General features: G+C 37.4%; 1 protein-coding gene across 2 annotated transcripts in view; it reads left to right on the plus strand.

The window, feature by feature from the left end:
* Window positions 1–25,996, plus strand: part of Rab3c (RAB3C, member RAS oncogene family) — a 267,333-nt gene extending 241,337 nt beyond the window's left edge. For both annotated transcript variants that reach the window (XM_046456363.2, XM_058583132.1), the window contains exon 5: window positions 18,624–25,996. In XM_046456363.2, coding sequence (XP_046312319.1) covers window positions 18,624–18,811 — 188 coding nt within the window. In that variant the 3' untranslated portion in view covers window positions 18,812–25,996. The remainder of the gene's footprint in view (window positions 1–18,623) is intronic.
* The last annotated feature ends 284 nt before the right edge of the window (window positions 25,997–26,280 follow it).

The raw sequence follows: 26,280 nt of genomic DNA on the forward strand, positions 1-26,280 counted from the left end.
ATACATTCAGAATTTATGACGTAGGGTGGTTGGTTAATCTATATGTAGCTGCGTTAACTGGAGTTTGATATGCATGCTCACCCACCCTAACTTGGACCTATTGCATCAGAGTTTTTGAAGTTAAAGCCTAGGACCTACACTGTTTAGCAAACACTTTTGTAACTTTTATACAATACCAAATTTTTTAGCATACTGACTTTCACAGCAGGGTGTATTTAGAGAGGATAAGAAATTGCTGCCAGAGCTCAACATTGTCCTATAGGTGGCACTATTCTTCCCATACATGCTTTCAACTTTGAGTCTATGGGCATACACTCTATAACATTATGTAAGAATGTGTGTCTTTTATATTGAATTTACAATATTACAATTATATATATAAACTCTCAACATTTAAGTTGTAAGTGTAAAACTACTAAATGTTAAATGGAAAAAATGGGACATGTAATTAAAGACAAAGGTTATCTAAAAGTAGAATTTACCTGGGAAAAGGAATAAAGAAATTTATGGAGGGAAAGGGATTTGGATTGCCTTGAAGTCATAGGGAAAGAATATTGACCTGTGAAAGAGTAGAGAGTCCTAAGTTTCCCAGAAATGTAGTCAGAGAAACAAAGCCTGCAGATAAATTAAAATTGCTTTTGGAAAAAAGTGATTATTTTGATTATCAATTTGTAAAAAGTCAGTTTTTAATATGTTTTTTAATTTACAGTAATATTTCTTGCTAAAGAAAATAGAAAATGATATTCCCAATTACTTTTCAAACAACTGTCATGCCATATAGATGTATTACTAAATTTCGATCCATCCCTGCATCCTTATCCCTTGTTCTGTGCAGAGACCTCATGAGGATTTCTTTTTCAATTTTATTTATTTATTCATTTTTTATGTGGAGCTCAGTATAGAACCCAGGGCCTCGCACATGCTCCAGAGTGCTTTACTGCTGAGCCACACCCCCCCCCCCCCCCCCCCCCCCGTGAGGATTTCTGACAGACACAAAATATGCATAACGCTGCCATCTTTCCAAGCTGGACAATTTTCCTCCCTTTCTTTTCACATTTAGTGACTTTTTTTTTGTTTTGATCAATCATCTGACAAATATCTTTTCAACTCCTATAATGATGTTGAAGCGTTATAACAGATGTCATCTCTTTTGTGGCACTTAAAATGTGGTCTGTATATCAGAAATTCTCTCAAATATCATGATGCATAAATTAAACAAGGTTGGAGGGCATCAGCATGTGTATTTTGAAGGATGGAGGAGGAGCATTGATTTCTATGAGAGGACAGTTGCTTCTAATTTTAGGAATATAAAGACTAAAAAAAAGACATATTCTATGCCTACAAACTCTGAAACATGTTGATTTGATAAAGACTGGCTTCATTAAACAATTCCTTCAAGGACTTAGTGTCTTAAAATAAAAAGAGGTAAACTTAAGACAATATTCCACACCAATATACTAATGTAACCCAGTTATCTCTGGAAGTGAAAGATGATGCAGGAAGAATATGTAATGGCTTTCAAAAGCATTTAGAGAAATCATGGGAGGCAGATCCTAGAGAGAATTCAGATTTGGGGGGATTTTTCTGTTCCATCAGGGATAAGAGTTTGGGACTATTGTTGTCTTGTATGTCCTGGTCCCAGTCTTGCAGCAAAGCCCACTGAAGTGAAAGAATCATCATTAAAACCCAGACAGGAAAATCCACCTGATTTTAGTAACCATGATTCTGATTGTTGATGAACCTGAGTGACCCCACGTGCTTGATTGGGGAGCTCTGAGCCTGGGATTCTCAAATTTGTTTCTATGAATCTTTTAGCATACACCACCCTTTTCTCATTGCCAAGCCTGGGATGAGAGAGAGAGAGAAGGCCAGTGACTGCAGTGTGAAACCACATGGTCATAGGAACCCTGAACTTTCGGATCTGTGTTGTCTGATCCATTCAAGCAGATTATACATTTCCAGCATGGAAAATGACAGTAGTAAGCTTTACACTTCAGGTATAAAGCTCCACTTGCTAAGCTCCACTTCATGTGTCATAACCCTGTCACAACCTTGAGGAACAGAATTAGTCTTAATTAGATTTAGTTTTCTACGTTAAGAGTCTAGAAGGAAGTTAGGTTTATATGGTAAACCTATCTAAATTATGTTCATGTGCTCTTTAATCTTCCAGTGATTTTCATGATCCAATGAAAGATTAAAATAAAATTGTTCTCAAGGGTAATTTCTCTTAAATGCAGCATTACTCAAATGCATGCTTTCTCTTTTCGAAATGTGCCCAGCTTTCTGGAATTTTTCCAATTAAGAAACTGGAAATTCCTTTGTTGTTGCTGTTGTTGTTATTGTTGTTGTTGTTATATTGAGAGCCACACCAGACTGTTCTACAATTGAAATCAGCAGAGATGTAGGAGTCATAGGTATTTGGTCTTGGAACATGGAGACCTCACTTATGTCTCAGAAAACTTGGATCAAGCAAAAAAATGTCACAAGTAGAAAAACAAATCTAGAAGGAAGAGTGACTCTAGAAGAAAGGTTCTTGACCTTGGCTGAACATTTTAATGATCCCAAACATTTTTAAGAATATCAGCACCCAAACTGCCTCCCAAGACAATTAACTTAGAATCTTTGGGATGGTACCTACACATCAGTATTCTAAAAATAAATAAATAAGTAGAACTCTATGTTACTTCAGTATGTAGACATCATTGAGAACCACTGATCTATGGGGAAAAAATCAAGAGGCACATTAGCCCAACAGTCAGCAGAAGGAAGCTGTATTGGCTCAGGAGCTGGACTTATATGACAGCGTAATGCTAATCATCCAGCTTTCTAGTCTGATCCCCATGTGACTAATGGGTACACATATTTTAAGAAGGCCTTTGAGGATGAGAAAAGAAATTTAAGATTTTATAACAAGGCATTGTGCCCAATGAGAATTTAGAAAAGTCCATTTGAAATTGTATAAAATTCCATAGAGATAAAATAAATGAGCCAAAACTCTCTTCCCAAACTTCAGTGGGCTAGGAAGGAGTGCTCATCTGTAGCTAGTAAGCCTATTTAAACTCTGTTCTTGGTTTCCACAACCTGCGAGGAGTTTATTTGTTTGGTTGTTTATGGAGGCAGCAGGCAGATGCTTTAAAACAGAATTCAGGAATACATTGCAGTATTTTATTCATTTGCTCACTTATTCACTCATCCATTCATTCTTTCATGTAATATTATAAAGCATGAACTATTGACTAGGCACTGAGAGTAAGAGGAAAATAAGACCAAAGTCCTGCTCACCGAGAAGATTCTAATGTAGTGAGGGACACCTAAACAAGGACTTCTAAAAAGTCTGTATGTAGTGCTACGATAGTACAGACTCATGTTACAGGAGCTAAAGGACATTTATCTCTCTGTCTTGAGGCTCTGAGGAAGGCCCAACTGAGCCAGGTCTTGAAGAATGCATAGGATTTTGATGGATGGATATACAGGTGATGATACCTATAAGCAAAGGAAACAGAACTATGAAGAGATCAAAGCCCAGAAAAGTTGACATATTATGGGGAGCCTTGTTTGCAGGACTGAAGAAGTTGAACTTTGTTTTACACATGCTGAGGACCCAGCATCAAATTTAAACAGTGAAGTGTTAAGATTTAATTTCATTTTTGGCCTTTTAACATGAAGCATTCCCAGAATTAGGGCATTTAACAGCAGAGTACAGAAAGAAAATATTATTAGTATCTTAATTTTTTCCCAGTTATTGGTATGTTTTAATTAGTCCTATGTTAAATTATTTATATTTTATAAAATAAGTATTCATATATTAGAGCAGTGCTGAATCTATTTTTTAAAAACTGTAAGGATGTACAAAAATGTTTGGAGCCCACTGGTTAAAGGATGTATTAGAGGTGAATCACAGGAAGCCTAGGGGCAAACGTGAGACAAATGCATACACGTGTGACACAGTGAGGCCCAACCAGGGGTTCTCAAATTTGGCAATACATTAAAACTTTCGTGGAGCACTTTAAAAAATCATGCAAGGACTCTTTCCTATACCCTTCTCTCCCACCCCCACCCCCACCCCTGCTCCCAACAAACAACAGGTAAATCAAAATCTCTGATGGTGTGGCACAAACACGAGTGTTTGAAGCTCCTCAGGTAATTCTATTAGTGAGAAATCAGAGCTGAAAAACAGATTTAAGATATCACCATGGCTGAATTGATGGTGTTGCAGTCAAGGATCATACCCCTGAACTAAGTAGAAGCAGTGAGAATATAAATGAGAGAGGTTTTTACACTATTTAGGTAGTAGAACTAATAACATTTGATAAAGATCTAGATTCTGGAGGCTGAGGAGATGGAGGTATAAAAGATGACCCCAGGTGTCCGGCCTGAGGAATTGATTGATGTCATCATGGAGGACAATTGGGGAGTAAAATCAACATGTTCAAATGCAGAAGAGAAGACGCCCAGAAAATGCACAGGGTACAAACTCAGGAAGATGGAGATATTTGAAGGACATCCACAAGGACAAATCAGACAAGATCTAGAAAACAAGTGCACAGAGTTAACCTTAAACCTATGCACTTGAATCCTGAAATCCATACTTTTAAAGATGATAGTGAATTATTGTTTAAGTGCTTTGATGAGCTTTAATTCACAAAGGGTAGGGGGACAATGGAGTGTGGAAGATCTTAGCAAAGAGAGGACTTTGTATATTACATAGTGCAAATAGTCACTTTTAAATTTCTTTTCTATGAAATTAAATTAGGTATTTAAAATCTGCCTCCTTTAAGTCCTTTTTTTTTTTTAACAAGTAAAGCAAATCATGAAAACATGGCTAGCAAAGCTATCTATGTCTGCATTGTTAACCGCTTAAGCAAAAGACTGCCGCAGATTTAATGGTTTGGCAGTGCACACATTTTTATACTAATCTTGTTCCATGGGTTTCAGCCTATCAATAGAGTGTGAGTTGTCAAGGGCCATTTAGTTAGCTGGGACACTGAAGCCAGAGGAGCACAAATGGCTCTCACGGTGGATGTGCTCCCACCTTGCCCCTTTTCAAGCTTCCTCTTAAGCTCAGACCCACAACACTGCCTGCAGCTACTGGAGTTTAATAAAGGATAATGTTTTTTTTTTTTTCTCTTCAATTTTTTTTTATTTGTTTTCCTCTTGCCCCAGCAAAAACAATTCTGTAAGGAAGCCAGTTTGAGGAGTCAGCAATTTGAATGAGGATAGCATTGCCCTGAAGCCTATTTTTAAAACTCAAACCACCTGCTCTAAATTTTCTCGGACTCGATTCTTCAGCAGTTTCTAAAGATTTATTTAAATCCTAATTGCAGTGTTTATGAAAGAATGGGCATTGCCAACTTCTGGATTCAGCAGGGAGGCACAGCCATGCTATTTAAATATTCTAAGTACCTGGCTGCACACAGCCGTCTTCGGAGCAGCACAGCTAACCTACCATTTTTCTCCTGGCTCATGTTCTGTGGGGCTAAGTATTCCCAGGAGAGAGAAAATAAACCAAAGCCACATTTTAATGTACTTCATTTGTTTAGGTGTGATTACACAGTGGGTTAGGAAGAGAAGGGGCTCCTACTTCCTCCTGGTCCTCATCTCCCTTGAGCTCCCCAAGTCCTACTAACTCTTGATCTGTATTTTATAACCTGATGGCTCTCTATTTTCTTTACTGGCAGCTAAAATGCATTCCTCAGAAAGTGTCTGCTCCTTATGAATAAAGTGACCACCCAACTGAGATTACTCAGGACAGCACCAGTTTATGCTTATTTCCCAGTGTGAAATAATTATATCCCCTTTCAGTTTCCAAAGGGACTCAATTTGAATGAGAAGTGTTTGGCCTCCTAGCCCATGGAGACTCAGCCATGCATCACTGGAATGGTACACCAAACTTCTTTTTTAAACTCAGGGTTCTCCAGGTGGGTCAACTCACAAGACCTAGCAAATCCATATTTTTCTCATTGCTTTCTTTACCCAATTTCATCGAAGTATGTAGTCCTTCCTATACTGCTTCTTCCTAATTCAGCTCTCTACGAACATTTGACATCAGGGGCATCTCCGTTCTCCTGAGTCCAGCTGATTTAAGGACCACCAATGTGCAACGTCTTCTTACCCAGGAGCTCCCCAAATTCCATTAATCTCTTACCCTTTGTGGATCTAAGCTGCTTATCCTCTAACCAAACTCACATAGCCTGCCCCATCTCACAAAATTATCCATCCCTGATTCTCTTACTTGAATTTGGCTTAGAACTCTGCTCTTGCTCCTTGTCTTGCAAGCTGTGCCCTCTTCCTAGTCAGAAACTTCCAGATCCGTTTCTCAATATGTCTTTTAATGTTTTTATTAGTGCATTAGAGTTACACATAATGGTGAGGTTCATTTTGATATAATCATACATGCATGGAATTTGCTCCATTTCATACCCAATGCTTCCTCTTTCCCTCTCCTTCTTCCCCTTGTTCCCCTTTCTATACTTTACTTGTCTTGCTTCTATTTATCTATTTTTTAGTCAATGTACATAAGTGTGAAATTAACTGTGTCTTATTTATATATGTACATAGCATAATTTGTTCAATTTTATTCCAGAGTTCTTCTCTTTTCCTGTCCCATCTCCTTCCCACTCTATCCCCTTATTTTGCTATAGCTTTCACATTTAAGATAAAATATTTGACCCTTGATTTTCTGAGCCTGGCTTACTTAGCACAATATTCTTTAGTCCCATCCATTTGCCAGCAAATGCCATTTTATTCTTATTTATGGCTAAATAAAAATTCATTATATAAATATACTTTCTTTTTCCATTCATCTGTTGATGGGCACCTGGGCTGGTTCCAAAATTTGGCTACTGTGAATTGTGCTGCTATAAACATTGATGTTCCTGTATTGCCATCATATGCTGATTTTAGTTCTTTTGGATAAGTATCAAGGAGTAAGAAAGTTCAGTCATATGATGGTTCCATTTCTAGCTTTTTTTATTAATATTATTGGTTGTTCAAAACATTACAAAGCTCTTGACATATCATATTTCATACATTTGATTCAAGTGGGTTATGAACTCCCATTTTTACCCCATATACAGATTGCAGAATCACATCGGTTACACATCCACGTTTTTACATATTGCCATACTAGTGACTGTTGTATTCTGAGGAATCTCCATACTGCTTTCCAAAGTAATTGTGCTGATTTTCAGTCCCAACAACAATGTAGGAGTGTACCTTTTTCCTCACATCCTTACCACCATTTATTTCTTATATTCTTGATGATTACCATTCTAACTGGAGTGAGATGAAATAATGTAGTTTTTATTTGCATTTCTCTGATTGCTATGCACATCGAAAATGTTTTCATATATTTGTTGGCCATTTGCATTTTTTCTTTTGAGAAATGCCTCTGTAGTTCTTTTGCCTTTATTTCATTGAGTTATTGCTTTGTCAAATGAATTCAGTTCTGTATAATTGAGACCCATGTGAACTGCTGAATCCAATTTGGGGGTATATTTTTTCCTTTTTTTTTTTTTTTTTGTAGTGCTAGTGCTAAGGATTGAGCCCAGAGCTTCATGTGTGCTAGGCAAGTGCTGTACCACTAAGCTATACCCCCCAGGCCCTGTTTTCCTTTTTTATCTGATTGTTTTAAAACAACACAAAAGTGCTAATATCACTTTTACCAAAAATTCAAGTCAGATATAAGAGATAAGAGCTGCATCTTCTACATAGAATTTAATCTCCTAAGGGTTGGGAATTGAGAGAGCTCAAATCAAGAACTATTTGCTTATGCCAGACTGGGAAATGTACACTTGGTGGATACAGTTGACTGAGGTCCAGGTCTGTCCATCAGCTTTATACACTAGTCAATGCTGTTTATTTCTCTTGGGGTAAAATTATTAGTGCTAGAAACAGTGGAGAACAAATCACACTCACCAAACTCACAAGAGACTGAATTCAAATTTAAAATGCCTGTTATTATTTGCCAGAGTTGGTATAATAGATGCTTCTTGATTTACCATGGAATTATGTCAAAGTAAATGTATTCTATGTTGAAAAAAATTCTAAATTGAAGATGCATTTCATAAGCTTAGCCAATAGACACCATAGCTTAGGCTGGCCTACCTTAAACATGCTCAGAACACTTACCTTAGCCTACAGTTGGGCAAAATCTTCTAATACAAAGCCTATTCTTAGATTTGAATAGTTCATGTGATTTATTGAATACTGTACTGAAAGTGAAAGCACCATCAATAAAGTAAAAAAAAAAAAATCAAAACATGGTTAAATTGGGGACCATTCATGGTCCTGTCAGATAATCAGGATCTTTTTATCAAAAGAAAAAAAAAAAAACACTCTTGGGACTAGGGATATAGCTCAGTTGGTAGAGTGCTTGCTCACATGTACAAGGCCCCGGGTTCATTCCCCTGCACCACAAAACAAACAAACAAGCAAAAACCACTCTTAATTTTCATGAAGATCTCAGTGGCTCTAGATATCAGAAAAAGGATCCAAATGATGTTCATATATTTATTCCCTATGCTTTTCTTTTTTTGGGGGGTGGTATTGCAGATTGAATTCAGGGGCACTTGGCCACTGAGCCACATCCCCAGCCCTATTTTGTATTTGATTTAGAGTCAGGGTCTCACTGAGTTGCTTAGTGCCTTGCCATTGCTAAGACTGGTTTTGAACGCATGGTCCTCTTGCCTCAGCCTCCAGAGCCATTGGGATTACATGCGTGTGCCATTGCACCCAGCGTATTCCCTATTCTATTGAGTGTTTACTATGTGCCAGGCCTGAGCAATTAAGATAATGCCACTGAGTGAGGACCCTGCTTCTATGGAGTGGAAAGACAAACGTGCACACTCACCAACTCAGTACAGGCACCCCTCCTCTCCCTGGACCAGACCCCTGTAGTGTACTCTCCATCCTTGGATTTCCATACCTTCATTCCAAGCAAATCAGCTCCATTCTCTTATGATAAACTCACCTCTAAAATTTTAAAATTCACTAAGTCACACCTAAAAGAAAGCTGTTGCCCTGTATGTTGAAAATTTTAGATAAAACCTAGTTCCTCTATGGATTTTTGAAAATGCCCCATTCTCACCAAAATGTCATCTGTTAGTCTTATCTTGGGCTAAGTTTACTTCTGCAGATGCCTAATCACATGTACTTTGTAGCATTTACTTAATAACTTTGCTCCCAGCTGGTGACTTTTTCTGGTCCCTATCTGGAGACTAGATAACAAAGATACACACTGCTTGTTTCTGAAGGCACCTCATCCCTCTCCTCTTATGAACTATGTTATTTAATCCATGAAAGTCATCAGAATAGATTATTAAATCTAGCCTAGCATCCTTTTCTGTCTCTCTCTTTTGTCTTTAACTTACACTAACTGGCATGCACCTGGATTGCCTTTTTTTGACAAGGAAGTGGCCATTCTTAAAAAAAGGTCTGAAGACAGATTCATCATCATCTTATCCTCTGCTTTGAGAGGTCATGAACAAACCAGTTGCTTCTGAAAAGAAAGTTCCTTTTCTAAATGCAAGCTTTATCAAGAGAAGGGATGACTTAACCAGGATTTCCAGAGTTCATTATCACATGAAGGAATGTCATCCGGGCAAGGCAGCACATTGCTTTCTGCATCTGCAATGGATGGGAGGGCTGGGCTGTGTTACCTTTGAGAGGAGCTAGATGTAGACTTTGAGATAAATTTTCTGATTTTAGGAATTGGTAAGTATAATAATATGAAAACATTTCATAATAATATGAAAACATATTATTCAGGATGGATAAGACTCACCACACACTTTTTATGATGCTAACAGTTATTATTCCATAATTGAAGGGCAAACTGCCAGAATATTTGAAGGTAGACATTAGGCAGGTACAGAAGTTAGGAGTGCAGGCTATAGATTCAGACTGGAGTTCTTGTCCTCATTGCCACATGTGACTCAACCACTTTTCCCATCTGTAAAAGGAGTATTATAAAGGTATTCACTTCCTGGAGCTAGTCCCAGAAGTAGGAAATGAAAGCAAATTGCCTAATATAGCCCTGCAGGTACTACCTACTCAATAAATGTCAGTTGAATTTAAGATTCCACATCCTTGGTTATTACGATGAAATCCTATTAATTAGGGGCCTACACACTTGAAAATGTATTACACTATTTGCTTTATTTCATATGTATACCTCACAGCAAAGATAACCTGCTAATTAATAATGCATATAAATGTTATAGTAAACTGCAAATCCCATACAAAAAAATTTTTTGATGTTTTTCTTGACAATTTATAAATAGGCTGGCCTGAAAAATGTCTCTTTGTCTTAATGAAAGCCTACTGAAATTCTAAGAAGTTACAAAGGTTACTATTTATCTGATTTAAGAAAACAAACCCTTTTCAAAAAATGCTTAGCACCATTTTCACATAAATAGTCACTCTACCAATTATAAATGATTCTTATCTCTATATTAAAACCAATCTGACAGAGCCTTGACTTCTCAGCACTTTAGGAGTTGTTAGTTCACATGTCCAAGTGTAACTAACATCCCTCCATTTCTTCAGATTTTTCAGAAATGCATATTTCTTCATGGGTGAATAGAGCTAGTTTAATTTGTTTTTTTTTATTATAAATTTCCCACCAGGCAAAACCAAAATCATATTCTGTAGAATTCCATGCTTGGTAAACCCCATCTAGAAATAATGTATCTTGACAAAATTGCTCACAGTTTTAGTCACTTCATGACCAAGAACAAAGCAAAAAAGTGATTCCCTTTCCTTCTGGGTCTCCATTCCCACCCAATCAGCTTTTCCCGGACAATTAATAGTCATCAATCCTTTAATTAGACAACATATGCTGGTCAGCTGCTCATGGCACTGTGTTAAATATTTTGAGGGATACGAAGAACCCCACTTGAAATGCACAATCTAGCTGGGGAACAAAATACCCCTTGTATGGGGGGTGGCGATTGCTTAATGTGTCGATTTTCTTTCTGGTCTGATGAGGACTTCTGGAATTAGTGGTAGTGGTTGTGCAATGTTGTGAGCATGCTAAAGGCCACAGAACTATATGCTTTAAAATGACTAAAGTGTTGGGTTTTGTGTTTGTGTTTTACACCTAATACAGAACAGAAATTAAGCTCCAAATACATGGTAGAAAAGAACTGTAAGAGCAAGTAATGCCCTGGATATCATGATGCCTTGGATATCACAATGAGATCTCATTAGTTTGTAGCTGATCCCCTGTGGGCTATAGTCATAAGGCAAGACCTTCTAGCAGAAAGAAAACTCAGATCTGGAAGGCTTCAATCTCAAATAGCTACAGGGGGCAGGCGGGTAATGTAAACAATTAAACAAGTAAAGCAGCCAAGTATAAAATTCAAACACAATTTGCAGATTAAATACATAGAAGAACATTTTCACAAAAGAAGTGGAATGATTTCTCCTTTCCTTTGAAACACAAAGCCCTTTCCTGTGAAGCTTCCATTTTCCCACTGTTAATAGAGATGTGGTCACCGAGAAACCTAAGTGTAAATGGAAAGAGCACTGACAATCGGCATGTGGATTTCATGTCAGAGACGATTGGGTGTGACAAGGACTGTGGTCAGCTGCAGAGAAAATGATGACATTTTGAGATGTACCAGTATACATGGAAGGCATGCCCTCACAAATTCATAGGACTGAATATTCCAAGGTTTAAAGATACTTCAGAATCTGAATATATATTTATGGGAAGAAATTCTGATTTTTTTTTTTTTTAAAGTTGGCCCAAGATTCAATTTTCAACAGTCTGGTCTGCAGCCAGGTGTAACACACAGCAGACTCCTTTTGGGGGACCAACTTTGATTGGGAAGGAGAAGAGGATGAGGGGTGTGCTTCACAAGGAGACTCACATGGGCAGAGCTGTAATAGGGCTTGTGTTGAGTCCATCCACCAGAGGAGGAGGGATGAGCTCGACTGAAGAGGGGGAAGGGTGGCTACATTGGCCAGGATTATTCAAAGCCATAGAATGGCCATTGCATGGTTTCAGACTCCTACCATTTAGTCCTGCCTAACTAAAGACAAGGAATGAGGGACTGAAATCCTTGACTTTCTTTTTTTTTTTTTTTAAGCAACACTAGCCTTTGGCTGAGCTCTCATTCTTGCTTCTCTCCAATTTCAGCCAGCTTTCTTTGGCCCTTCCTCAGGAAAATAGGGCAAAAGTCTTACCCACTCCTCATAAAGTCTACTCCAGGCTGGGGTCCAGCACAGGACAAGCTTAATATGGCAGTTTGTCCTGCTGCTCAGCAATCCTTACTTTTGGCCCAACTGTCACTCACCAGGCAGCCAAATGACCTTTCTTTGTAGCTTTGGTTCATCCGATTCTGTAGAAAAGGGAGGATAAGACTTTGGAACTGCAACTAGAATCTGGAAATAGAAGATCTTATTTGGGAGTTTGGGAATAGAAACTTAAGAACAGATCATAGGTTTCTAATTAGAAATTAAAATGATTCACTGAACTATTGTTTTAGTAGCAATTTTCCAGAAAATAAAAACAGCAATTGTGATTTTTCTTTCAAAGTGAATTCCAACTGGTATTTAGGAGTTTCCTGAAGCAAAAAAAAAAAAACAACACAACAACAACAAAAAAAAAAACAATTCTACAGAATAGTTTATGAAAACAACATGGGGTAGCTATTGATGTGTGGGAATGAGTTATGTGTCACCTCTAAGATTGTTTTAATGAATGCACTAGAGAAACAGGCTGAAGGGGCTGGTTAAATGTTCAGTGTTAGAAATGTGATTATTATTGTTAATTCAGTGCAATCACAAGTGGAAAGGACTCTGTGGAATGCTGTAATATTTCAGTACTCTTCAAGTGCCAGAGTGACAGCCTGGAACCTGCCACCTCAGTGAGCAGCATGCTTTTGGCCTGAATGCCCTGTGGGTTATCAGTCTGAAAAGGTGCCAGACTTCTCCAAAGCTTCTTTTGCTCAAGGGACGTTCAGCAAAGCATAGAGGACAATGCCAGTAAGCCAGGCCAGTGCCACCAACCAGAAGGCATGGCATTTGTGCTCTTCGTGTTCACTAGCATGTACTAGAATTCCCTTCTAGAAAAGCAGTTGCTTTTCAGTCTCCACCTAGGTCAGAACAAAAGGGTCCGACTTAAACACTTGCAGGAAGGGTTTGTGTTAGGGCAGGAAGATGTTTTCTAATGAAGGACTCTATCTGTCACTGGAATGGTTTCTCCAATGTTGTGGAGATTCTAAGGAATCTCCAAGGACACTATAAATTCTCATTCACTTAAGGTAGCAATTCTTTTCTTAAGAAATATATAAGCTTTATTGAAATATAATTCATATACCATAGAATTCACCTATTTAACATGTACAATTCAATGATTTTAAGATAGTCTCAGTGCTTTGCAACATTCACCACAATCAATTTTGGAATATTTTCATCACTCCAGAAAGAAACCCCATACCCATTAGCATTCACTCCCTACCACATTCAATTGACAACCACTAATCTAGTTCCTGTCTACAGATTTACCTATAGTAGACATTGCATGTCAAAGGAGTTGTATAACATGTTGTCCATTATGCTGGCTTGTTCCAGCATAAAGTATACCCTCTCCAAAGCTCAGCCACAGTATCAGTACTCCACTACTTGTTATGGTGGAAGAATATTCCATTATATAGATATGCCACATTTTATTTATCCATATAGACAGTTTCTACTTTTTTCCTATTGTGACTAATGCTGATATAAACATTTGTGTATGAGATTTTATGTGGACATGTGTGTTCATTCGTCTTGAGTGTGTAACTGTGGAGTTGCTGGGTCAATTACTTGTTTAATCATATGAGAAACAAAAGAAGCTTTATAATTTTAAAGTTTCCTCCAGCAGTGTATGTGGATAGTGAATCTTTTTTTAAAAATTGTGGTAGAATATATATATATATATATGGATAGATAGATAGATAGATAGATAGATAGATAGATATAGATATAGATATATATAGATATAGATAGATAGATATATAGATATACAGATATATATAGATATATATATATAACATAAAACATACCTTCTTAATCATTTTAAGTGTACAGTTCAAGAGCATTGAGTACATTCACATTGTGGTACAGCCAATCTCCAGAACTCTTCATGTTGCAAACTGAAACTTTGGATCTGTTAAACAGCACCCCATTTACCCTGCCCCCAGTCTCTTGGGGACTCAACTTTCTGTCTCTGTGAGTTTAACTACTCAACATACCTCCTGTAAGTGGAACTTTCTGTGATTAACTTATTTCACTTACTGTAGTGTTCTTAAGATTCATTTATATCATAGTATATGTCAAAAGTTCTGTCCTTTGAAGATGAAATTATATTTCATTGTGTCAGATGACACTTCTATTTATCCATTCATAGGTTGGTTCTACCTTTTGGCTATTACCAATCGTGCTGCTATGAGAATGGGTTCACAGAGGAGAGTGAATCTTAACTTTTTTATGTGTGTGTAAGAAACCTAAGCAGACTTATGCATCATCTGAAGACCTGTACCCATAACCTTGATTCCATTTTAGGTGTTTCTAACACAGGGTGTGGCTCCAACCCTAGGAAGTCAAGGCATAGGATCACACCACTTGGGCCTCTGAGTGAAATCTGGTTCACACCTTCTCTCTGCTGTTTCCTTCAATGACTTGCACATCAAAAGTGGGCACAGGGCTGGAGATGTGACTCAGTGGTACAGTACTTTCTGGGCATGCATGAGCCCCTGAGTTTGATCTCCAGCAACACACACACACACACACATAAAAAGTTAAGACACAAATTGACTTTGTGCTTCTTCCTTTGCATAGCTCACACATTTTTCCAAACAAAATCTTTGCAAGCTTCAGTCTGCCTAACACCAAGAAGACCTAAAGCAAAAGAGGTCATCTATAGTATCCCACTGTGCCTGTAATGACTTTTGGAAAGTGCAGGAACCATCGTTTTAGGAACAGGCATAAGGAAGCCAAAAGCAGAGATATGCCAGGCCACAGGGCAATGCTCATCCAACTCAGAATCAATGTCATCTCTTCCAGAGAGAAATTAGGAAGGTTATGATACAGGAGGAGCAAGAAAGGATGATCAGAGTTTCCATGATTGAGCTGAATGAAAGTGTTCACTGATGATTTGATGAAGACATATGTGTGCTGAAATTATTACTAGCAGATGATGTAGTCAGGGACAGGTGTCCAAGGCTGGAAGCTAAATCGGTAACCTATTTACCAGGAGATCTTTGTCAGACTGACAGCCAGCTGGCTATGTGACCTTGGGCTACTTATTTGATCTTGCTGAACCATACTTCCCAACCCTGTAAATTGGAAGTAATCTTCAGAGTGTTACAAGCCTCTGTTTCTGAAGCATCATTGAATGTTGTGCTAGCTTGCCACTAACATTAGTATTTACGAATGGAGGATAAAGATTTCTGAGAAGCTCCTAGAAAGCTTCTGTTACTATTGTTGAACTTGAAATACTGAGATACTGACTGGAAGAGATAATATCCATGAAATCCAACAAATTAGTTGAAGAAGAAAGGCTGGAGTGAATGGCCTCCCACATAAGTGACTAAAAGAAGACTCTGATTCACCTGTGAAAAGAATTGTGAACTGCATGGTAAACTCTGAATCTAAACAACTAAATGATGAATATTGATTGTAAGTTTAATGCTGATATGTTTTTAATATTTCATTATATGAACAACTTATGCTATTGGTCAGTGAGAAACACTCTAATTTCAAGAAACTTTTATAACTATAATTCTGTACTTCTGAAGAGGGACAGCTGTCATAATGACTAGCTTGATAGATCATCTTAAGTAGTACAAGATACAGAGAACCTTTTAAATGATTAAGAAAGATTGTTTCATTTGGTGCACTGACAGTGTTAAATCTATTTAATCATGTTCTAATTGTTTAAATTGGTGAAAATTTATAATGTACTTTGGAATTATTAATTAACGTAGAACTTAAAATTTAAATGGAACCAAATAGTAGCTGACTTATGGAAGGCATCTGGAGAAGTGGGAGTTAATCCTTCACAATTCAGCTCTGCCGCTTTCTAGCTGAGCTAGGAAAGGTTTTAACAAATTGCCTAGCCATTTTTTTTTCCTCCATTTCCTTATCAGTAAATTGGAGGAAATAAGTGCTTTGGATAGTATCTACAAGGCAGTGGTCACTCAATCAGTGTTGTTTCATTATTACCATTGTTGTTATTGTTTCAGTTTGCTTGGAACTTGAGCTCACATTTTCTTATTTTGCCTCATAATATCCCTGTAACATAGGTAAGGCAAGTGTCATTAATAAAACAAGTAGAGATCAGAAATGTGACTTGCTCATAGTCTCAAAGCGAGGAAGTGTTGGTATTGGGAGTATCAAAATGTTTGGGCTGATAATCAAGACTTGTTACCATCTCCTGCTCAGTCATACTGGGGAAATGTGTGTCATTCTCTTCCTTGGATACTCTGTCCTGAGTAGCCATGTGTTCTTGGGGTCCCAAGTTAAGGCAGAGAAGCTGAGGACATTTAAGATTTTGTGATCAAGAATCATTTTAATGACCTCAAGTGAACACCGGCATCATGAGGGCCTCAATGCCTAAGTTAAAGGAGTTTCATTTGGCAAAAGCTGTGTGAACCACTTTTTATAACAGCTAAACCTTTTACAACACCTTTCATGTTTAATAACTTCCAAACATGCTAATAAGTAAAAGAAGTATTGGCAGAAGTGATAATAGAATTGAACCTGAAAATGAGAACTTTACCAAATTCTAAAATTATTTTCTCCAAAGTCTCATCCAGAAATCTTGGCTACTTCAGTGGATTCTTCATATCTTGTGACATGAAGCATCCTTTTATTAGTACTGGGAAAATGACAAGAAGGATGCAAATAGTTCTGATACCTAAGCAACAAAGATATTGCTTAGATCCATACTTGCCCTCCCCCAAATCTAGGCGCCATTGTTGAAAGGTGAATGTTCTAGCCCAATTGTATGAACATTAGCTAAGAGAGCTCGGTTGATACCAGTCAGCCATATCCACAGATAAAGAAGTGCATAACATAATAGAACTGCGTAATCATTTACCAAAGAGACAAAATGAAAGAGAGAAGCCAAAGACAATTTGATATATCCACTTCTATTTTATAGAACCTGGTTCTACTCTTATTTTTTCAGCCCAAATCCTGCCAAATATTCATTTGTATTTTAACAATAGAGTAACTAGTGAAATTCAAGCTCATTTTAGTCACCTAATCAAATATTATCATAATTAAATTAGAAATTTTAACTCATGTAAATTGTTTTATTTTTCTGTCATGCTCTATGCTAGTTAATAAAATAAATATTTCTGGGTTATCTGAGAGATTTTGACACAGATGCAAAGTGTCAGTCTGTTCTTTCTCCCTTTAGTCCCAAGAGCTGGAATGAAATCACCTGATTTAATCATTTGGAATCCATGTGGCTCCTCTGAGATAGGGCCAGATGTAACCAGAGGATTTATAAGGTGTAAAATTCAGAATGGATTAGAAAGCCTTTCTGTGTTCAGCCCAATACATCCTAAATCAACATCCCCTGAATGGACCAGAGCAATCTCTGTCTGGCCTAGTGGGGAAGTTGTCATGGCAACTGACTGGCAAGCTCCGCCAGTGGAACATGAATGCAAACAATAGAGTGATAAGACTGTTTAAAGCAGCATACTAAGGCTGTTTCTACCCAGGTACAGTGACATGTCAAAGAGTGAAGCTGTCTTTGCGTTTTTGTACCTTCATGCAATTTTGACTACTAATTTGAAATTTATCAAGTGTCCTTTCCAAGTGATTGGTTTAAAAACATTCTACTGATAGATAACTGAAAACACCACTACCCAGTAGATAGATGTGACGCTGTGTACAAAGCCCTGGAGCACTGTTGGGCTAGCTATACAAAATTTTCCTAAAGGAGATTGAAGCAAGCTTAAGGTAAATCCTATGACTCTTTAGTGCCACCTTGTGTCCTAGTAGATACTGGGCATTTCCTGGAAGCCACCCACCCCATCACTGGAGAGCAGCAGGGCAGGCGTGGAAAAAGTTAGATCTGAATTATGTTAGAACTTGGCAGTCACTTTCCCAACAGAATATGCACAAGATATTTTCTAAACCTCAGGCTGATTAAAAATAAAAATGAATATCTTTGGTAGAATGTGGATATGGGAAAAAGGAAATGCCAAATAATGCCTGTTTTAGAAAAGGTTGGAGGCGGCCACATGTGGGCCAGGGTTGTAAGGAAGAGATAGCCAAGACAGACTCAGTGTATAGGATTCTTAATGATGCCATTACTAACTCTTGGAAAAGAATACTTCTTAAAGTCTATTCAGCTATGCTGGTAACATGAATGTATCAGTGGGGAAAAATAAAATACTCCAATTCTATATCATAACTCTTTTATTCATGGTCTTTGGGTAGCAGGATGGTAGTTTGGCTGAAATGATGCTCATGTCCACTTGTCATCTCTTACCCAGATCAAACCCACACCCACTATTGCCCCACCATCACTTTTTCACAATTCAGAATCATAATCGAATCCCATTTAATTTCAGAAATGTAAATGACCAAGCTGTGTTCCTGTGTGTTTCCTCCAGGGTTTGAGTTTTTTGAAACAAGTGCCAAGGATAACATTAATGTCAAGCAAACATTTGAGCGCCTCGTGGATATCATCTGTGACAAAATGTCAGAGAGCTTGGAGACCGATCCAGCCATCACTGCCGCAAAGCAGAACACAAGACTCAAGGAAACCCCTCCTCCACCGCAGCCTAACTGTGGCTGTTAGTGCCCCTCGCACACAGGCAGCTCCAGGGGGCTCCGGTTGCCAAGAAACAGCATTCATAAATGGTCTATTAGCCTTCACTTATACTGCCTAATAATTATTTGAAGGAAGTCTTTGATGTCAATGGCCCGTTCATGCATTCAAATCTTGGGAGATTTATTGTGTTAATATGTGGCAAATATGTGATCTTAAATTTGTAAGGACTATTCATCTATAAAAATCTGGTACCTGCATGTGACTTGTTATTTACTTGTCTTCAAGTTTCATTTCTTTTTGTTTTTTCAAATTTCTTCTCAGTTAAGCTACTGCTGGGACTTCAGACTACCATTTTGTTACATCTGACTTTTGTGCCATGGATTCAAACTATGCTACTCACTTGTAGAGATGATGAATAAGGAGTTGCTTGAATGTGTATGTGTGAGCAGGGCGAGATGGCAGGAGACTTAATTTGCTTTCCTCTTAACTGAAAATCAAGTGAAAATGTTACTCTTTAGGGACAATGTCACAGGTCAATGTCACTAGAAACAATGTATCTATTTTTCATTCATAATTGAGGAGGCCATTGACTATAAGTAAATTGAAATATTGTTTTTAAGGCCATTACTAAGCCATTACTATTAACCTGACTGGAACCAGATTTAAACAGTTATATCAATTTACATATTTAAATAAGCAAATATCCTTCCCCAGGACTGCTCTTTCCACTAATTCTACCCAACTTTCTGAATATTTAGGAGCACTGAGCAGATGAAAAGGTATCTACTGGAAGCTAGTTATGCAGTAAGTGTTTTAACCAAGAAGAGTGTGAGTAGCTATAGAATTCCAAGACCTGAGCTCCCCTACTTCCTTAGAGGCTTGCTCCCCACCACACATTCCTGTACTACCACCACCACCACCACAACTCTCTGGAACCATCAACATTCGGAGTAGAAGTTAGGTTGAACCTTGTTAGTGCTTCTATTCCTGTAGGATATAGACTTGCTTCCCCAATCGTTGCCTTCTGCTCAAACCTCAGCTATGTTCTTCTGTCTATATAGAAGTTGTTTGAGTAACGTTTCAATGGGTCCTAAGTTGAGGAAGGACTGATTTCCTCTTGACTGTTTTTTAATCTGGGTGTTTGTAATTGTGTAAGTCTTTAAACATGCTTACTCTGCTTAGAGAACACTCTGTAGCTGAAAGTTCCAGGAAACCTTTGTATCTACAGCAATTTGAAAAAAGGAAAGGAATCATTTGAACATCCAGACTTTTACCCCAGATTTTCTGAAACCAATGTATAAATTACAGACAACAGATTCCAGTGTTGTGTGGAACCCTGTTGAGGAACTTGGCATTGTGTCAAAGTCCAGTACTATTTACAGTTAGGAATTGGGGAGGGCAGTGATCAGTGCTTGACAGATTCTGAAAGTCACTTCCATTAGGTTGACTTTCTCTTTTTTAGGGGGTTGTGTTAAGGATTTTTTAAAATCTTTTTTTCAAAAACAGAGAAGTGAAAATATTGGGTGCACATTTATTATTTAAGGGTACTGATAGGAAAATATGCATGTATCGAAAGATGTCTCTGGAGAATAAATACCTACAAGTCAGGGAACTAAGTCACACACATTATCAGTAACTTAAAAGGTAAAAAAAAAATGGAAAAGAGCATTTGGGGTTTTTAAGCATATCCATGCTCTTTTTTTTTTATCTTTCTTAGTTTCAGTTCCACTAATTGATAATAAATTTCCACTCTCACATCCTGTAAGAGTGAAGACAAGAAAACATTAATGTTTTATTAGAATTTAATGGGGAAGCCTAAACCAAGTGTTCACTTACACAGTGTTGGACCACTATCCAAGTCAGGGGAGAGCGATGCAACAGTACCCCTGGTGTTCTTGCCAAGGTTCATCCCACAATTTCTATCTTCCAAACCCTAATGGAAGTGAAGAGTTCTGCATTTATTCTTAATTCTGTAATTGCCACCCTGTTGTGAATTTCATTGCAAATAATTCAATGAAATTTTTCTACAAAAGAATGTTACAGAACTTAAAAGAAGGAAGACCCATATCCCTGATTTAACACATGCCAAGAGGAGTGAATATTCTCTATTCCTAATCTCATCAAGATATCCTGGTTTTTAAAATCAAATTTGGCAGATAGAACAACCAGCCCAGGGTTAACTTGGTGAGCTTCTATTGACATCAAGCTATACTGTTTATAATTATAGTACTATAGTGCCAAGGTTTTTCAACCATTTGGCCACTACACATATGTACACACATACTCACATGCTATACCTACATCTGCCAACAGTCCAAATATCTACACGTCATTTTTACCAATGCCTAATCAAATTTTTACCTTGCATAACTAAATTTGTACTTAAAAGAACAGGGCATCTTTAAAAGTATGCACTTGTGTTAGTTTGTAAACCTTAGACATCTTCTCTTTTCATCTTTGAGGCAATTAAATTAGTATTTTAAGTCTAAATTTCTCTTCCTTTGTTCATCACCTGGCCATTCTCCACACCTCAAAATACAGTTAGGAATAACTCTCAATTGCTTCAGGAAGCATCTTCCTGACTTAAAATAGGGTCAGTTGAGGGTCAATATTCATTTGATGCCTAGTATATAAGTGCTAGGATTTTTATTTGGAAAACAAACTTTGATGATGCCCTTCAGTTTTATCAGAAAGGTGCAGCATGTGATGATATATGTGAAATATAAATTACAAAATTACAACTTACACTATTTAAGACAAATATATATTTCACCTACTTAATGCCTACCCAGATTAATTATAGACATTTTGTTGATTTAGCACATTAGGTATTTTTTTATGTGACGGATTAAACTTCCAATTTTAGCTACACTATGCTGACAGATTTTCAGGTATACAGTTCTTTTTTTTTTAAAGGTAATGCATTCCACTACTAAACTTTCATAAAACAACATTAATCTTGGACTGTCATAGTTGATAATCAGTGGTTCATTGTGATGTGCTTTATCCAACATCTATCTTAGTGCATGGTTGAGGATGTCCTACAATCTTAAGTTACTGTGTGGCATTTGTGGGACTGTAACAGCAATGTATCCACCCTACCAAGCAGTAGCAAGCTGAGGTAGCAGCTGCATGAGAAAAACTGTGATGTACATCTTCATTTAAAGTCATGACTGAAATCTTTCTAGACCAAAAATTAGTGTGTTTGTTAATAATCCTCATAGTACAGTTAGAGTGTTCAATCAGGTATTTTTAGGGAAACAGACGTGGGAGCTTGCCTGTCTAAGGAGCCCTTTGTCTCTCAATCACTGATTGCATGACAGGAACTCTGTTCCTTTGTATGTACACTCACTCAGTGTGCTCTGTCAGGGTGCCACATGAGCAGCTAGACCCAAGTGATCTTTCTAATCATGCCCAGAAAAATGATCTACTGCTCTGCTCAGCTCTGCCTATTTGAGAGTCCGACCTGTGCATTAGAAGTTTGGTAGTAATGGTGAAATCTTGCTGATATACTAAGCCTTTTAACATTAATGTCAACTTTTTCAAGTTCTTTACATTTTAGATGAAATTTTGACCAAAGTCTGTTACAGATATAAACCTGTTTTATACCCTAGAATTCGCTGGAACAAATTAGGCAAAAGATAGTGTTTATGACCAGAATCTTCCCCTCATCTTAATTATCTTCACCCTACACTACTCCTCAAGGGCTCAAGGTACTAGAAATACAGTATTCCTTAAGGAGGCAAAAACAGGTTGGGAAATTTATCTAAAATGTAGCTACTTATCATTATTGGTATTTCATAAATAAATGTATTTTTAAATATTTCTACAAATGCTTGACACTCTAGCCAAATGATATTTCCCTTTGGTAGATTGAAACAGTTTCTCCCAGGCTACACACATTGCTGCCCCTCCCAACACACACTTACAACCCTGATACTTTTTTAGCGAAGGGAAAATTCCATCCATGGTGCTTTCTCAGGGCTAGGGGAAAAGGGGGTGTTTGCTAAGTGCCAACTGTAGCTCACATCTTGTTTTTAAAGGCCCATGAAATAGATTCTTCACACTGATTTGATGAGTCTGTGTGTCTGTGTGAAGAAAGAATTCCCATTAAACAGAGGGTGGAGAGAAAATGCATTCGGCAAACATTCTAGTAAAAGAAATGAATTATTTCAAAAATCCCACAGATAGCTTGGGTTGTCAGATCAGATCATCTAGAACTTTTTATTCATGTTTTTCTTTTGTACTTCCTGATTTGTTTTTGTTTCAGGGTTTTAAAAGCATTATCCTCAGAGACTGAGAGGACTAAGAATAGTAAGTGAGACTCAGATTTCACCATCTATTTCCTATCTGCAGCTATTATTGGTGGAGTTTCAACCAGTCATTACTAGCTAAACTGAGGCTGGGGGGTTACCTGTGTATTTCATTCATCTGTGTTCATAATTTCATTGTGGACAATTGAGAGTTGGCTGTAACTATTGCTTAATGGATATATTTTTATATTAATGTTATTTGGGGCCAAGGATCACTTAAAGTTCATGAGTGCTATTCTTATAGACACAAATGGTACATGAGCCACATAGACACCTGGCCTTTCAGGGACGTGAGCATGACTTACATCTGACTAGTGATTCCATATTCCTCCTTGTCAAAGTGAAGTTTGGGGATGTTTGCTGTGTCAATATGACGATTTTCATGCATTGTCTCATCATCCATAGGCAGTGTGCTGAATGAAAACTGTCCTGTAATTCCTGTTATATATTGTTAATGTCAGATGTGATGTGATACAGTTGGACTGTCCAAATGTACAACTATTTAATGGTGTTTGTAGAACTGAAATGTCTTAAATGTTGCATGAAATATGTTCTAAAAATAGATTTGTTTTCTATTTTTCAACACCTCAGAATTGAGGGTTCATGGGCCAATAAGTGCAATATTTAATGACTTACTCAGTGTATATAAACTAGTGTGCAAAAGTGAATTCTAATGAATGTGTGAGATGCTTTGATGGCTGTATGCTTATTCAAATGATTTCTTGTAGCAGTATTTGTCTAGTGGTGCAATTTATACAGTAAATATCTTATTGGTGTCATGTGAAACTCCTCTGTGCCTACTTCAAAGTACTTCTTTTCCTATAAGACCAAATGTTTAGTATCTGCAAATACATGTCAATTTTACCTTTTGGAACTGTGGATTTTATTTTCAAAACAGAATAATTATGAGTTTATTTTATAAAAGCATTCCTTTGATAATTCAGAATTCTTCTTAAGCCTCTTGTAAGAGTGTATTAAGCAACTAATTTAGATACTATGGGGAAATATGTGCATAAAGAAGTGACTATTTCTCTTTTCAGAAAGGTTGATCACATGTTATGTCTACTAAGAATTTTCACTCTTGAATTTGTATGTATGTTTTATTGTTACTCAACATTTTACTTTGTTTTCAACTTGGATACTGTCAACTCTGGGAACTCTTATCACACCACTGTCTTTTTAGATTATAGCTGATGTTATGTTCACTTTCAATTCTCAGTTGTCCACATTGGTGATAAAAGAGAAATGCCAGTATCCTTATATCACTTTGGTATGTCTTCATGAACTCATATATTCATCCTCATACCCCCTTGGTTAATCCCAAATTTGGTGGCCTGAAACTTCACAGAGACATAAAATTAAGAAATTAAGCCCAGTTGCTGGATTACTAAAAGCTACAAATATTTATGTATATGAATGTTAATTTAGGTCAACAACTTTAAACTCCTAGTTGCCATTTCAATCTTTAAGGTAATGCCTCTTTTTAATATTGTACTTTTTTTCTCATTTAGTTAGCTGGGTAAACCATGATATCCTAAGGAATAAAAACAAGTTACAACTTACTCATTAAACAATAATGGAGTACAGTTGGTTCTAGATGGTCATGTCTGTCCATACATGTTAAAAAGGCTTCTGTTCTCCCTATATCACTTGACGGGGAACTGACAGGTGAAGATGTGTTAGTCACATTAAATGGCTTTGGACTATGTGGTCAATATGTGGACTGAATTTAACTGTGATTGAAAGTTGCATTTAGCTCTCAAAAACCACTGAAAAAATCAAGTAAACATGGGCAAAACAGGGAAACCAATGTTGTCTTTGTGCCAAATTTTAAAAATAAAGAGAAAAAAGAAAAGTGTTCTAGCCAACGATAGAATGAAAATTTAAAGGTGTGGTTTAAAGTGTCATTTGTTGTCACATGTTATTAAATGCCACATACTCAGTACTGTAGGAATCAACCATGCAAGAGGTATGGCTCCTGTCCCTAATGAGAATGAGGAGAAAAAAGTGCAAGATATAATCTAAGTGCTCAGTTATGTCAAGAGCACAGAGAATGGGGACCTTAAGGAACTGGAAGAGTCAAGAGTAGCTTCATGGAGGAGGTCAGATAGGATCCCAGAAAAAAATTAAATAGTGAGGAGATTGTGCCAGGCTACTGAGTGGCAAAGACCATAGTATAGTCCCTTTGAACGGGGGTGTGGCAGAGCTGGCAGCTATAGATGATTGTTTTCTTCAAAGTGACCCTTTGAAAAACCTCAAGTGACCCCAGTTTAGCTCTTTGTCTTTCTGTCTCCGTGAGGAAGACAAAATGTCCTTTCCCATATTCCTCTGTCTGGAGCAGCCTCATGCTCAGCCACAAAATCCAAGTTGCTTTAAAGCCACATTAGAACCATTAATTTAGACATTTGCCAATGCCCAGAACCATGAGACATTGTTCAACCTAATGTCACCCAGGCAGATGTGACCCAGAGATTTTTCTGTAGCTCCATGTTTCCTGTAAAAGGAATGAGAAATGCACAGATAAAAACCCTCCTTTGTACACCGGCACTTTTGGCTCCTTCGCAGTGACTGCACTGTGGAACTCTTCTTGAGAAAATAGTGACAACAGCTTAACGCTTTCGTATAGTGATCGTGATGTTTAGTTGAAAACTACTGCTGCATAGCAAATATTGTGACTTCATGTGTCCACAGGAGCGCTTGTCTGGGTTTAGAGCTATAAAGTGTATTCACATTGTGAAGTTTTAATTATCTTTATTGAAATTAATTGTGTAAAAATTGGTATGTGCTCTATTAGGTATTCAGTTTGTATGTGAATTCTGTGTGGAAAGTGGTTTTTGTTCTTTGAGTTTATCTTGTTTTATTTTTTGAAAACTACAATAAATATCTAAGAGACTATATTCCTGCATTTCTCAGCTTCAGTTGGATTAATTTTTTTTATCTCCTTCAATGCATGTTATTTTTGGTCTTAGGATGCCTATTTTCACTTCATCAGCAGCCTAGGTACAACATAAAGCTTGAACTAGAGACAGGATTAGTACACTTTCATTTAGGGCTCTGAGTATCCAACATGTGAATTTGGAATGAAGTGTAGGAGGAATGTCCAATACTTGCAATCTTGTAAGGTGGGTAAATTTGATGTGACCTGACTATGTTCTAGAGTTACAAAGGCCTTGTTGGTAGAAT

Source organism: Marmota monax, unplaced genomic scaffold (assembly GCF_021218885.2).
Source record: "Marmota monax isolate L192 unplaced genomic scaffold, Marmota_monax_Labrador192_F-V1.1 WCK01_AAM20220418_F8-fsc00037, whole genome shotgun sequence".
Lineage (NCBI taxonomy): Eukaryota > Metazoa > Chordata > Mammalia > Rodentia > Sciuridae > Marmota > Marmota monax.